This window comes from Falco punctatus (assembly GCF_963210335.1).
Source record: "Falco punctatus genome assembly, chromosome: 3".
Classification (NCBI taxonomy): domain Eukaryota; kingdom Metazoa; phylum Chordata; class Aves; order Falconiformes; family Falconidae; genus Falco; species Falco punctatus.
In genome coordinates, this window is record NC_137582.1 from 104,037,318 (window position 1) to 104,050,729 (window position 13,412).

A 13,412-nucleotide genomic window follows, 5' to 3' on the forward strand; every position below is an offset into this window, starting at 1 on the left:
TGTAGGGCTGCAAAATGAAACACTTTTTTTTTTAAAACACACCTTTTAATAATTATTTTTTATTTTATTTTATTTTACTTTCTCAGTGGGTCACAGCAGAGCTATTTCAGGTTGGTTTTTTTTAAATAACACTTCCAAGAGAAATAGCTACTTCGGTATCTCCATGAACTAACTTTTTTGGCATGAAATTTGTAAGAGAATTGCCAAAAATACGAAGCCCTTTTCTGAAATCCTTTTCGGGTAGCGTTTTATTTTGCCTCACAGCTCCAAGCAAGGTGCCAGGTATTTTTAGCACCGTTACTGCCTCACTTATGTTTGCTTCTCGATTGCTTGGTTTGTTGCTGGCACCTATGAGTACTGATTTTGTGCATTAACGCAGCAAAGACGCTTCAGCAAGAAGCTACTAGCCACGTAAGAGTTATTTTTTGGCACAGGGTCAGCAGATTAAAAAGTTGATGGTAGCTCACACAGGCTTTTGTACTGAGGTGACTCAAGGCATTTAGTGACTGTAGTGACTGCTGATTTTTCTCTCCGTTGTCAGTGGATTTGTCTTCCCTGTACTTCAAGGGCAGTTGACGAAAGGGTAATTTCTAACTTTGTGGTGTTCAGCTATTTCATGGAAGATTTTCACGTGTTCTTCCTCTTTTAAATCCACTCTCAAGCACACGGGGTGGTGTGACTTTGGGGCTTTTAAATATCAGCTCTCAGGCCTGTGTTCTGACACTTGATATAGGGTCCTGCTCCAAAGGATGCATTTCTGATTATAGTGTGGGAGCTTTATTCCTGAGCAGCCCACTTTCTGTTCCTGTGTTATTCAGCTCTTATTTGTACGGTTTCTGCATACTTTGTATACCTCAGCTGATTTATCAGCGCAACAGCCCCCTGATACAGAGAAATACATTCATCCCGTTTTACTGCTAAAGGTTTTAATGGTGTTTTTTTGAGGAGCAGGGGTTTTACGCTGAGTGTGCTAACTAGGATCACACAGAGCACAATTCTGGAGGCAGGTAGGTGGGATCAGTATCCGTATGGAAAGGTGATGGCACAGGTAATACACACTCTCCTGAGTAACAAACAGCTGCAGCTGAGCCAGGTGCCTAGATGCATGTGAGGATGCCATACACTAAGGATATTTACGAGCTACAGGAAGAGATTTAGGTATAGAATTGCGATGTTATTTCTGAGTGCCTTCAAAATTAGGATCCATAACCCTTTGGTAAGTTACAAGCTCCTATAATTTGCAACCAAGGAATGTCCAGGTGCAGAGGGCAAGAAGGTCCAGCTGCAGAAGGGTTAAACTGGCGGGAAGCAGGGATGCCAAAGGGGTGACGTTTCCCCAGGGGATGAGATTAGAAGCAGACTGGTTTTGCAGCTATCCTGGGATGCAGGGATGCTCACAGGGTGGTTGCTGGTTCCAGTGCATATAAGGAGTCAGCTCCTCCCCCATTAGTGCAGATTCCTGTTAATCTCACTTAATGGCAGTAATTACTGCCACTTAATGGCAATAGGGCTCTGCCCTGTGGCGTTGTTCATTATTTTATTTTTTAATATATCTGTCTGAACACATGTCTTCAATTTACCTCAAGGGGTATGATAAAAAATCCCCAACATTTCTAAGTATTCGGGAAAAGTGATATGAACAATAGCAAGGTTATCTGTCAAAGCCTGAGTGTCTTGAACCTTGAGTTTTGAAGAAGTTGTTTACCTAACAAGTGGCAACAGACAGAAGTTTGTTAGGTGCTTCCAGCACTTTTAGCTTTTCTTATGGAAGAAAGAATCTTCTCTCTCTTTATATTCTCGAACTCTTTTGTAATAACTCTAATATCCCTTACTATTCCTCTGTTCACTTTTACTACGTTATAAATTATGAACTGTCATATATATAAATGATAAACGGTCCATTGCATTGTTAGACTAGAATCCTCTCTTTTACCCTAAGCACCAGAGTACCTGATGCTTGTTGCTAAAAAGTATAAATAGCAAGTAAACACAATAAGAATATTACATCAGAAAATATATTTTACTCCTTAAAGTTAGCAATTCTAATCTAGGCTGAAGTGTACATTTTTTTGAGTAGCAGAGTAGCCATTATAAATGTTTTACAGTTGGGGTGTGTGTGTATTATTAGGAACAAACAGTATTCTAGCATTTGCCAATGAATAATTTGCATTATTATAGAAATAGAAAGCAGATTGAATTTTCTGCAGGGATTAATGTAGTAGTGCAAGTTACTGAAGCTACCACCATAAAAGAACATTTTTAAATTAAACTAAAATATTTTCAGGTGTATTTTTAGCTTGTTTGATTCCTGGGTATCACAAACATTACTCCATTTCAAATTTGCAATCTTATTTTAATTATATAGCCATACTTGCTCAAATACTTGGAGGCTTTTATTGTGACTACTGTATGTAAGCACATCAATTTTTAGTGTTGTGAAAAGGTACTGAGTTATATTTCTATGGTTAACTAACATGAGATGTAAAGACAAGGAAGGGGCAGATACACAGAGCTTGAGAACAAATAAAAACCAGTTGCATCTGGTGATTGTTTTGGCTCGTTGGGCTTTCTGAAGGCAAAGCAGGTCAGTGCAAGGTGCAGAAGATAGCTTCTGTGTCGCACCTTAGCTGAAAGTATTTTTTAAAGTGCAGTGGTATTTGCTTTAGGGTTTCTCAGGACTAGCTGCTCTAAGGAGCTGACTTGGACAACTGTGGCTTTAACTTGTCTGAAAGATGAACAGGTTAATAATTAAAAAGAATGCAATGCAGTACAGGCTATCTGTGTGTAAAGGTAAGGTCCCGGGCACTTTAGCACTAATTCCCGTCATCTTCTTGAAATATGCAGATCAGGGTGCAGGCCAGAGGGGGAGGGTTGGGGATGCAGGAGGGGGTCAGTGGGACTGTGCAAAGTGGTGCAGAGTGGACGGAGGAAGGAGCTGGGGAAAGGGTGGCAAGCAAAGGAGGGAGAGAGATGGAGGGGTGCACAAGGGACCAGCCACAGGTAAGGAAGGGCAGTCAGCACCCTCCTTGAACAAGCCCTGCCCCTGATCACTGCAGCGTGTCCTGTCTTCTATCTTCTTATTACATCTTTTTTTACCCATCTCAAGGCCTTTTCTTAACTCTCTCACTGCATAATCTCACTTTCTGTCCTATGTGCATGTGTGCTGCGAGGACTGGGTGCCAGCTGCTGGTGCAATCTGTGCGTGAGAGGGAAAAGTGGTGCCAGGTACTGGGGCCAGACCAGGGGTGTGACCACCCCTGGGCTATGGTGTCAGCTACTGGAGTGAGTGGGGTCCCAGTGCAGCTACTGGAGCTGGTGGCGGGGTCCCAGTACAACTACTGGAACAAATGGGAGTCTTTACTCTCCAGCCATTGTGACAAGAATGGTCTGTGTTCCTAAAACCAGCAACAAATTGTGCTGCTTAGGGGATGGTGCTTATTAGAGGCCCAGTAAGAACCAGTTTCCCACTGTGCCTCCAAAAAAATGGGTGCCTCAGTGGCAGGCACCATCTTCCCCTCACCCCTCCCAGCCTCATGGGGAAACACTGCAGTTTGCCCTAATCTGTTCTTATGGGGGGCACATGGTGAGTGGGAAGGGGATCTCCTTTACGGGAAGGGCCCAGTCTCCCCTAGCCAGCCTGGTCATCACCATGGTGCAGCCAGAGAGGATCCAGGCATCCAGCTGCTGGCAGAGGAGAGCGGATACAGACACGGACACACGCAGGGACACGCAGTAGCTTTGCTGAGGGGGTTTATTGGTCATTAGAGAGAAATGGACCAGGGCTCCCAGGGGGTCAGGTGGGGTCATCCAGGGATGATCATCTCCTCATGCCGCAGGAGGGGGACAGGACAAGGGTGTCACCACCAGTCACAGTCCTGAAAGACAAAGCCAAAAGGAGACTCCCAGTATCTGCTGGGACAGCAGAGGGGCCTTATCCCCATCACCTCGCCCGGCAGAGACCTGGGGAAGGGAACTGGAGCCCTCAATACACCCAGGACAGGGCTCGGCTCTCCTCAGAGAGAGATGACATGCAAAACCCCTTACCCCGGGATGCCCCCAAATCTCCCAGAAGTCTGCCCAGCCCTCATGGTGATCCTTGGGCTCTGCAAGGCACCAGAGCCCCTGCCTGGCCTGCACGGTGACCCCCTGGGTCCACAGAGCCCCGCTGAGCACAAGGAAAGGCATGGGGGCAGCTCTGCCCAGCTCACCCTGGGACATGGATCATGGGACGATCCCCCGTTCCCCTCTCCCATACCCAAGGTCTGCCCACCCCACAGGGCTCAGGAATCCCCTGGGGCCCAGGATGCCTTGTGGGGCAGGAGACACCATGGTGCTGCTCACCTAGACATGAACCATAGCCATCCGTTTCACACGCAAATACTCTAACAGCTTGTCAGCCAAAGCAGGCTGGGGAGAAAGAGAGGGTTAGGGACATGCTTGGGTGCACTGGGATGCACTGGGGCACACTGGGATGCCATGGAGTGTCATGGCCATGTAAGGGAGGGACCAGGGCCAGCAGAACTCATGGTACCCACCTCAGCCGTCTTCAGTTCATCCCATTTGACTAAACTCTCCTGTAGAGAGACCATGAGACCTCACTGGTCACTGAGGTGTCCCCCACCCCAGCCAGGGATGGGAGAACCAAAGGGCTCTCCAGTTCCCCAGACTGGCTGCCCTCCAGTTCCACCCCACTACTTACATCCGAAAAAAGGCTTTCATCGACTTTCGACAATGCCTAGGGAAGAAGAGAAAACGGGTGGTCGGTACTGGAGCTTGGTCAGGCTGTGCATGGGGCACATGTGTCCCCAGTACCCCCAGGCCCATGACTTCCTGTGGGTCTGAGTGGGAAAATCCCTTCTGCTCCCCCACCCAGATGCATTTCTCCAGGTTCCTCTGGGATACCTGCTCATCCAGGGCCGGGGTGGGGACTGACCTAAGGGCAGGGTGGGGAATTTGGGACCTCCAAACAGGAGGGGTAGGCAGCTGGGGAGGACCCAAAGACACTGCACTGGGGTGAACTAGCAGACCCCAGGGGACTGGGCTGGGGGTGTTGAAGGGACAGGACTGCGTGGGATGCAACTAAGGGGTGAAAGAGTTCAAGTGGAGGGGCTACGGGGACGTCAAGCACAGCGGATGGTGGGGGCAGAAGGAAGAAGACTGCAGAGGACCAATAGCCACATGTTTCTCATGCACAAACTGCATCAACTTGTCAGTCAATTCAATCTGGGGAGAAATAGAATGTAAGGAAGGTGCCTCCAGGGCATATTGCGTACCTGGGCTTGTGTGGTGGTGCATGGAAAGCAGTGGGGGTCCTGGGGAAGGGACCCTGGGTGTGGCTGTGCACTGGGTCATCCTCGGTTGTACTGGGTTACTAATGGGATGGATGCAAATGCAGTGAGGGCTCTGGGGAAGGGGGCCTCCCTGGGAAAATACTGGGTGACAGGGCTGTTCTCTGGGGTTGCACTCGGTGCACGGGGGTATACTGGGGCACACTGAGATGACATGGAGTGTCATTGCCATGGAAAGCAGGGACTGGGGCCAGCAGAACTCACGGTACCCACCTCAGCCCTCTTCACTCGCAGGTGTCCTGCTAAGACTGCCTGTACAGAAAGCATGAGACCTCACTGGTTAATGGTACTGGTCCCCAGTACCAACAAGGAATGGGAGGACAAAACTGCCCTCCCATTCTCCAGACAAGATGACTCAAATCCACCCCACTACTTACACCCAGGGAAGAGCTTCCACTAGCTTCAAATGCCTAGGGAAGAAAAAGAAAGAGGTGGTGAGTACTGGACCTTGGTGTTAAATTATCAGACCGCAGGGGACTGGGCTGGGGGTGTTGAAGGGACAGGACTGCGTGGGATGCAACTAAGGGGTGAAAGAGTTCAAGTGGAGGGGCTACGGGGACGTCAAGCACAGCGGATGGTGGGGGCAGAAGGAAGAGGACTGCAGAGGACCAAACCAAGGGGACTGGGAGAGAGTTTGCGGGGGTGGGTTCAGGCAAGGGAATTTGGTGACACTACCACAGTGGACAGGATGAACAGCAAAGGACTGAGGGGAACGATGTGAAAGAAAGGTGTTGTGAAGGATCGGAGGGAAGCCATTTGGGGACTGCAGGTAGGACAGAGGGGAGATGCCAGGCAGGAGATGTCTGAGGGACCAAAAGGATGGGATGGGGAGGCCCAAAAGGGAGGGATGTGGGGGCACCAGGAAAAGAAACAGGTGCAGGCCGCCCCAGGGAGCAGACAGGTCTGACCACCCAGTGAGGATCCTGGGCAATAGGCACCAGAAGCTTAACTGCAGGAGGAAGGGCAGGAAGAGATGGAACTGTGGCAGGGAGAAAGCTTCATTGCCCAGGGACGGAGGTGCAGGGGAGGCCGGAGGCACTTGGGAAGGGGAAAGGCCAAGTCAGGGCGTTTCACGCTCACCACCGCAATGTCATTCCACAGGAGAGCTGACGTCCAGCAGTCAAGACCCATCCCAAGCCTGGACACCCCCGCCTCCCCCTCCCTGTGTCCCTGGGGACTCACCTGAGCATCTTCTGGGGCGCAGAGCAGGATGGCGCACAGCAGGGCCACGCTGACAACTGCGACCTTCATCTTCTTCTGTGGTGCAGCGAGCACTGAGTGAAGCTGCAGGAGGTGAGGGACACATTTATCTGTCCCAGCCCTCCTCCTTGCCCACCCCCAAAAGCCCCCAGGGCAAGGCCAAGCTTGGCACAGAGCCAGCCCTGGAAACAAGCCCAGCCTGGGCACACGCTCACCCCTCCTCCAGCACGGGCCCAGCCACCTTCCCCGGCACCAGTCCAGCTTCCTGCATGGGGCAGCTGCACCTGGAAGGGTCCGGGCATCAGGAGGCGGCGAGGGGGGTGCACAGAGTGCCCCTGGCAGCCAGACACCCTATGGTAATGACCCTCTGCTCCGACATGGAACCACCCTCCAACAGCCCCCCGGAGCCAGATCCCCCCACCTCCCAGTGCCCCCCTCATCTCCCAGCAATGCTATCTGCCAGGGCCACCCACCTCCTGGAGCAGGCTGTCCCACCACAGCTCTCCCAGAGTCGATGGCGGCCTCAGACCAGGAGTCTCCAAGCAAAATTGTCTCTGCCCCCTCTCCAGCCCCGTGGGGCAACCGGAGGTGGGACTGACGCCTCTGCTTGGGGCACCATGGACCTAGGGTTAGGGGGCACTGGGAGCTGGGAAGGCAACGAGGGGCACGGACAATGGGGGCAGCTGGCTGCCTGGGATCTTCAGTGGCTGGAGGCAGTGGGGAGCACTGGGGAACACCGGGCACCGGGAGACAAGGTCTGGGCTTGGGGACCCTGCGGAGGTGGGCGCCGTGCCCAGCTCCAGCCCAGCCCGCTGCCCTTGCACTGCTGGCCCCACCGCGGTCCTGGCCACAGCCACAGCCCCCCGGAGCAGAGACCAGAGGGGAATCTCACCTGCCCTGGCCCTCACCTTGCCACTGCCTAGGGCCACCACCATGCCCGCCCAGGTCACCTATGTACCACCCCCTGCAGAGATGCCCCTGCATGGTGGCTCCCAGCGATCCCAGCGCCAGCCAGGCTCTGGCTCCAGCCCGGGCTGTGGCCGGGACGTGGCTGCGGTTCACACAAGGCCCTTGTCCCCACAGAGTGTCCCTTCAGCACCCTCAGACTTGGCTCCGGTCAGCACTGCCCTGAGCAGGATGCAGCTGCGCAGAGAGACACGATGAAGCAGACGCGTGTCCCCAGCAGCTGCTCAGAGCTCCCTGCGGGGACTGAGCTCCCTGGGCAGAGTGTGCAGGTTTGGCCCTGTGGCATCTCGGCTAAGCCATGTTTGCCCAGGGCTGAAGGCACAAGGAGCCCGTTCAAGCAGGATTGGTGCTTGGCTCCATGGCCTGGTCAAGGCTGAGGGCAAAGCCGCCTGGATGCCCGGGATCAGTGGCAGCGGGCAGAGCCCATGCAGAAGGGCAGTGTTGGGGGTCGGGGCAGGAGTAGGTCCCGGGGGTCCCGCACCCACGGGGACAGGCTGGGGGCCGCAGGCTGGGGCATTCCCAGGAGAGCAGCCCGACGGCCGGGCTGCCGCTCTCCTGTGGGGAAGCCCGCTGGCAGGGGAGCCCGCAGCAGTGGGGCTCAGAGCAGCCTGGGCAATGGAGCTGCCTCCCCAGGGGCACGGCGTGTGTGTCCCCTGCCCCCCTGCCTGCCCTGCAGCTGCCCCTCCCTTTCCAGTGTTGGTGTCCTTCAGAGCACCCCTGGCCCACACAGCACCACCCTGGGGGTGCTGGGCACCATCCTTTGGCCAGGGTGCGTGGGAGCGCTCTGGGATCCTACACCACAGCTTCAGCTGGCCGCTCGGGGAGGGAGAGACGCCAGTGAATCTGCTGGCCTGGCTTGCACAAGCCAAGCAAGGCCTTTTCTAGCAATCCGGCACTGGTGCGCCTGTTCTTCCCACTCGTTGCACTCACACCATTGGCCCTCACTGCTCACTTCAAGAATGCAAGTGGCCCAAACAACAGCGGGAACAGCTGGTACCTCCGTGAGCAGGGACACGCTCGCCATCAAGATGGGCATGTTGGGATCAACAGGCTCTGCAGCCCCTCTTTCCTCTCCCACACAGCCGTCAGAGGAGAGAGACAACAGCACAATATTTAATTACCTCTGCATAACGAGAGGACCAGCACCTTTGCTGGTGCTGTGAGCTGGCACTGGGAGGACATAGGGCCACCAAGGTCTGGCTCAGGAGATACGGCACGTATTCACTTCTCTCTACAGGCACCCGACAGAAGTAGCCACGTGTAACAGCCAGCAAAGCCACCAGCCGCACTGAGCAGCAGCGGCATCAAATGCGTGAAGTCCCGGTGTCGCTGGGTTTGTTCCCATGAAAATACAGGCTCCTGTCAGGGCTTTAATGAAAGCCTGTCCGGTTTTATCTGCGTGACAAGAGATAAATAAAAATCCACTGATAAGCGGCTCACAAGAACTCGAAATGGCTCGGATTCTTCACTGACGTTATATATTTCTCAAGGATTAGACGTGCTTATATCTTTACGGGACGCTGCCTATAGAAAAGAGACCTGTTGTGGGTCAGCTGTGAAACGACCGAGGGCAATCCACCTGAGTATTTGCTTTGGAAGCTGCCCCAAGAGCGGGCGGTCACCTGGAAGATTTTCATCCTGACTGTTCCTGCTTTGTGCGCTGCTCACCAATAGTGAGTACACGGGGCTGGATTATCTCTCCAGCGTTTAAATACGCTGTGAGGACACTTCCATCCTGAAGCTGTTTTGAAAAGAATCGATGACTTGGACGCGCTGCCATAACCGAGGAACATTGACGTAGGAGAGGTCAAGGCTGCCTTGGCGATCAATGCACATCAAGGGGTGGCATTTGCTAGACCCTTAACATAAAGGTGCTGTTCAGGGAGATCCCATCTGCTGGTTTTGTGGTCTCCAAACAGACGTGCCCACGTTTTTGGAACAGGGGCATATTTCCACCTTTTTTGGTTTGACAAAGAGATGGGCAAGAAACTTTAAAGGCAGGTCTACAGTGTAGCTCATCCTACTTGTGCTGTCCCCTTGCAACCTCTCTGAGCAGGGCAGACAGCCCTTCTGGAAGTTTCTCCCTCATCCCTGCGGTCTCCTCCATGAGGCTGTGGAATACTTACCACATTGGTTTTCCAAATACAGTTTTAGCCTGGTCGTTCTCCTCTGGCATTGACCTGCCGTGAGGTATCCTGTTGCTTTACAGAGGGAAATGGATGAAAAAGAAAAATGCCTTGAGTCCCTGAAGCACACAGATAGAGGCACGCATGACGGAGATAATACGCAGGAATAGCACAGGAAAGACGGAAGAGGGACAGACAGCAGTGATGAGGCACAGGGCTCAGCCAGCCAAGTGCACTGCCCAGCCCCATGTTATCCTAGAATCGTGGAATCGCTTGGGTTGGAAGGGACCTTTAAAGGTCACCCAGTCCAACCTGCCTGCCATGAGCAGGGACATCTTCAACTAGATCAGGGTGCTCAGAGCCCTGTCCAACCTGACCTTGAAGGTTTCCAGTGCCAGGGCATCTACCACATCGCTAGGCAACCTATGCCAGTGTTTTCTTGCCTGTGTCATGAAAAAATCCGTCCTTGGATCTGGTCTGAAACTACCCTCTTTTAGCTTAAAACCATTCCACCTTGTCCTATTGCAACAGGCCCTACTAAAGAGTTTGTCCCCATCTTTCTTCCAAGCCCCCTTCAAGTATTGAAAGGCTGAAAAAAGATCCTTCCTGAGCCTTCTCTTCTCCAGAACGAAACCCCCACCTCTCCCAGCCTTCCCTCACAGGAGAGGTGTTCCGTTCCTTGGATCATTCCCTTTCTTGTACTGAGGACTCCAGAGCTGGACATGCTACTCCAGGTGGGGTCTCACCAGAGTGGAGTAGAGGGTGAGAATCACCTCCCTTGACCTGCTGGCCACACTTCTTTTGATGCAGCCAAGGATGTTGCTGGCTCACGTCCAGCTTTTTATCCAACAGTACCCCCAAGTCCTTCTCTGCTGGGCTGCTCTCAATTCCTTCACCCCCTCCCTCCAGCCTGTATTGATATCACCATTTATTTCACATGGGACCAGCACCTTTTGTACCCTTTTCTGTCGACCTTCATCTTTATGCCTCCTTGCCCCCCCTTCCCCTGCACGTCCCTTAGGGGTTTGCACAGCTCCGCTGATTCCCACATCCTTCCCAGTACAGGGTCCCCCCAGTTCACAATCTTGGAGAGTTCAGGCTGATCTTCCTGGAAATGGTGCCCATGGTTTCTCAATGGCCCATCTGAGCCATGAAGTTTCTTTCTTGCCATTGTGGCTGTGTTTGATCTCTCAGGTCTGTGTCTTGATACATATTTATTTCTGGCTTCCCCTTTGTCTGTCGGTTTCCCATTCGACAGCTGCTGCCCTGACCCCACAGCCCAGGGAAGGACACAGGATGGTGGTGCCCATCAGCGCTTGCGTTCTGCTGCCCTGAGCACTCTCAGGTCCCCCCCAGACCCCTGGGAAATATCCCCCTACAGTTGACCCTGCTGAAGACATGAAATCACAGATTCATAGAATCACTTAGGTTGGAAAAGACCCTTAAGTTCATCACACGCAGTGGGGTGAGGAAAAAATTCCTAAAGTAAAAATCAGTGGTAATGCCCAGACATATCTGTAACAGAAGACGAGAGGGGACATGGACACAGACACGGACACACGCAGGGACACGCAGTAGCTTTGCTGAGGGGGTTTATTGGTCATTAGAGAGAAATGGACCAGGGCTCCCAGGGGGTCAGGTGGGGTCATCCAGGGATGATCATCTCCTCATGCCGCAGGAGGGGGACAGGACAAGGGTGTCACCACCAGTCACAGTCCTGAAAGACAAAGCCAAAAGGAGACTCCCAGTATCTGCTGGGACAGCAGAGGGGCCTTATCCCCATCACCTCGCCCGGCAGAGACCTGGGGAAGGGAACTGGAGCCCTCAATACACCCAGGACAGGGCTCGGCTCTCCTCAGAGAGAGATGACATGCAAAACCCCTTACCCCGGGATGCCCCCAAATCTCCCAGAAGTCTGCCCAGCCCTCATGGTGATCCTTGGGCTCTGCAAGGCACCAGAGCCCCTGCCTGGCCTGCACGGTGACCCCCTGGGTCCACAGAGCCCCGCTGAGCACAAGGAAAGGCATGGGGGCAGCTCTGCCCAGCTCACCCTGGGACATGGATCATGGGACGGTCCCCCGTTCCCCTCTCCCATACCCAAGGTCTGCCCACCCCACAAGCTGCCCCCATGCCTTTCCTTGTGCTCAGCGGGGCTCTGTGGACCCAGGGGGTCACCGTGCAGGCCAGGCAGGGGCTCTGGTGCCTTGCAGAGCCCAAGGATCACCATGAGGGCTGGGCAGACTTCTGGGAGATTTGGGGGCATCCCGGGGTAAGGGGTTTTGCATGTCATCTCTCTCTGAGGAGAGCCGAGCCCTGTCCTGGGTGTATTGAGGGCTCCAGTTCCCTTCCCCAGGTCTCTGCCGGGCGAGGTGATGGGGATAAGGCCCCTCTGCTGTCCCAGCAGATACTGGGAGTCTCCTTTTGGCTTTGTCTTTCAGGACTGTGACTGGTGGTGACACCCTTGTCCTGTCCCCCTCCTGCGGCATGAGGAGATGATTATCCCTGGATGACCCCACCTGACCCCCTGGGAGCCCTGGTCCATTTCTCTCTAATGACCAATAAACCCCCTCAGCAAAGCTACTGCGTGTCCCTGCGTGTGTCCGTGTCTGTGTCCATGTCCCCTCTCGTCTTCTGTTACAGATATGTCTGGGCATTACCACTGATTTTTACTTTAGGAATTTTTTCCTCACCCCACTGCGTGTGATGAACTTAAGGGTCTTTTCCAACCTAAGTGATTCTATGAATCTGTGATTTCATGTCTTCAGCAGGGTCAACTGTAGGGGGATATTTCCCAGGGGTCTGGGGGGGACCTGAGAGTGCTCAGGGCAGCAGAACGCAAGCGCTGATGGGCACCACCATCCTGTGTCCTTCCCTGGGCTGTGGGGTCAGGGCAGCAGCTGTCGAATGGGAAACCGACAGACAAAGGGGAAGCCAGAAATAAATATGTATCAAGACACAGACCTGAGAGATCAAACACAGCCACAATGGCAAGAAAGAAACTTCATGGCTCAGATGGGCCATTGAGAAACCATGGGCACCATTTCCAGGAAGATCAGCCTGAACTCTCCAAGATTGTGAACTGGGGGGACCCTGTACTGGGAAGGATGTGGGAATCAGCGGAGCTGTGCAAACCCCTAAGGGACGTGCAGGGGAAGGGGGGGCAAGGAGGCATAAAGATGAAGGTCGACAGAAAAGGGTACAAAAGGTGCTGGTCCCATGTGAAATAAATGGTGATATCAATACAGGCTGGAGGGAGGGGGTGAAGGAATTGAGAGCAGCCCAGCAGAGAAGGACTTGGGGGTACTGTTGGATAAAAAGCTGGACGTGAGCCAGCAACATCCTTGGCTGCATCAAAAGAAGTGTGGCCAGCAGGTCAAGGGAGGTGATTCTCACCCTCTACTCCACTCTGGTGAGACCCCACCTGGAGTAGCATGTCCAGCTCTGGAGTCCTCAGTACAAGAAAGGGAATGATCCAAGGAACGGAACACCTCTCCTGTGAGGGAAGGCTGGGAGAGGTGGGGGTTTCGTTCTGGAGAAGAGAAGGCTCAGGAAGGATCTTTTTTCAGCCTTTCAATACTTGAAGGGGGCTTGGAAGAAAGATGGGGACAAACTCTTTAGTAGGGCCTGTTGCAATAGGACAAGGTGGAATGGTTTTAAGCTAAAAGAGGGTAGTTTCAGACCAGATCCAAGGACGGATTTTTTCATGACACAGGCAAGAAAACACTGGCATAGGTTGCCTAGCGATGTGGTAGATGCCCTGGCACTGGAAACC

The 13,412-nt window shown here is 53.2% G+C and overlaps 1 protein-coding gene and 1 long non-coding RNA gene across 5 annotated transcripts; one reads left to right on the forward strand and one right to left on the reverse strand.

Moving 5' to 3' along the window:
• Nucleotides 1-3,737: 3,737 nt before the first annotated feature.
• On the reverse strand, nucleotides 3,738-6,781 carry LOC308061046 (uncharacterized protein). Of its 4 annotated transcripts, XM_080380515.1 has the most exons (7): nucleotides 6,531-6,608; nucleotides 5,726-5,758; nucleotides 5,562-5,600; nucleotides 4,700-4,735; nucleotides 4,536-4,574; nucleotides 4,342-4,407; nucleotides 3,738-3,875 (listed from the first exon to the last, which is right to left on the reverse strand). In XM_080380515.1, exons 1-6 carry the CDS (start codon nucleotides 6,597-6,599, stop codon nucleotides 4,342-4,344), a joined length of 282 nt encoding a protein of 93 aa, XP_080236641.1. In that variant the 5' UTR covers nucleotides 6,600-6,608; the 3' UTR covers nucleotides 3,738-3,875. The 4 variants fall into 4 exon arrangements, 2 of the variants coding, with proteins under 2 accessions (XP_080236641.1, XP_080236640.1); XM_080380514.1 differs by having other exon boundaries at nucleotides 3,738-4,735; XR_013927056.1 differs by lacking the exons at nucleotides 5,562-5,600; nucleotides 5,726-5,758 and having other exon boundaries at nucleotides 3,738-4,574; nucleotides 6,531-6,781.
• LOC308061049 lies at nucleotides 6,557-9,674 on the forward strand. Its single transcript, XR_013927062.1, has 2 exons — nucleotides 6,557-6,641; nucleotides 6,775-9,674. It is a non-coding gene; the product is annotated as an uncharacterized lncRNA (long non-coding RNA).
• Nucleotides 9,675-13,412: the final 3,738 nt, after the last annotated feature.

Coding starts and splice junctions, on each gene's coding strand:
- LOC308061046 (XM_080380514.1), bottom strand. CDS start 6,599: ATGAAGGTCGCAGTTGTCAGCGTGGCCCTGCTGTGCGCCATCCTGCTC. Junction 5,601..5,725: donor GTGGAAGCTCTTCCCTGGGT/GTAAGTAGTGGG, acceptor CTTTCTGTACAG/GCAGTCTTAGCAGGACACCT. Junction 4,736..5,561: donor TGCGAGTGAAGAGGGCTGAG/GTGGGTACCGTG, acceptor CTTCTTCCCTAG/GCATTGTCGAAAGTCGATGA.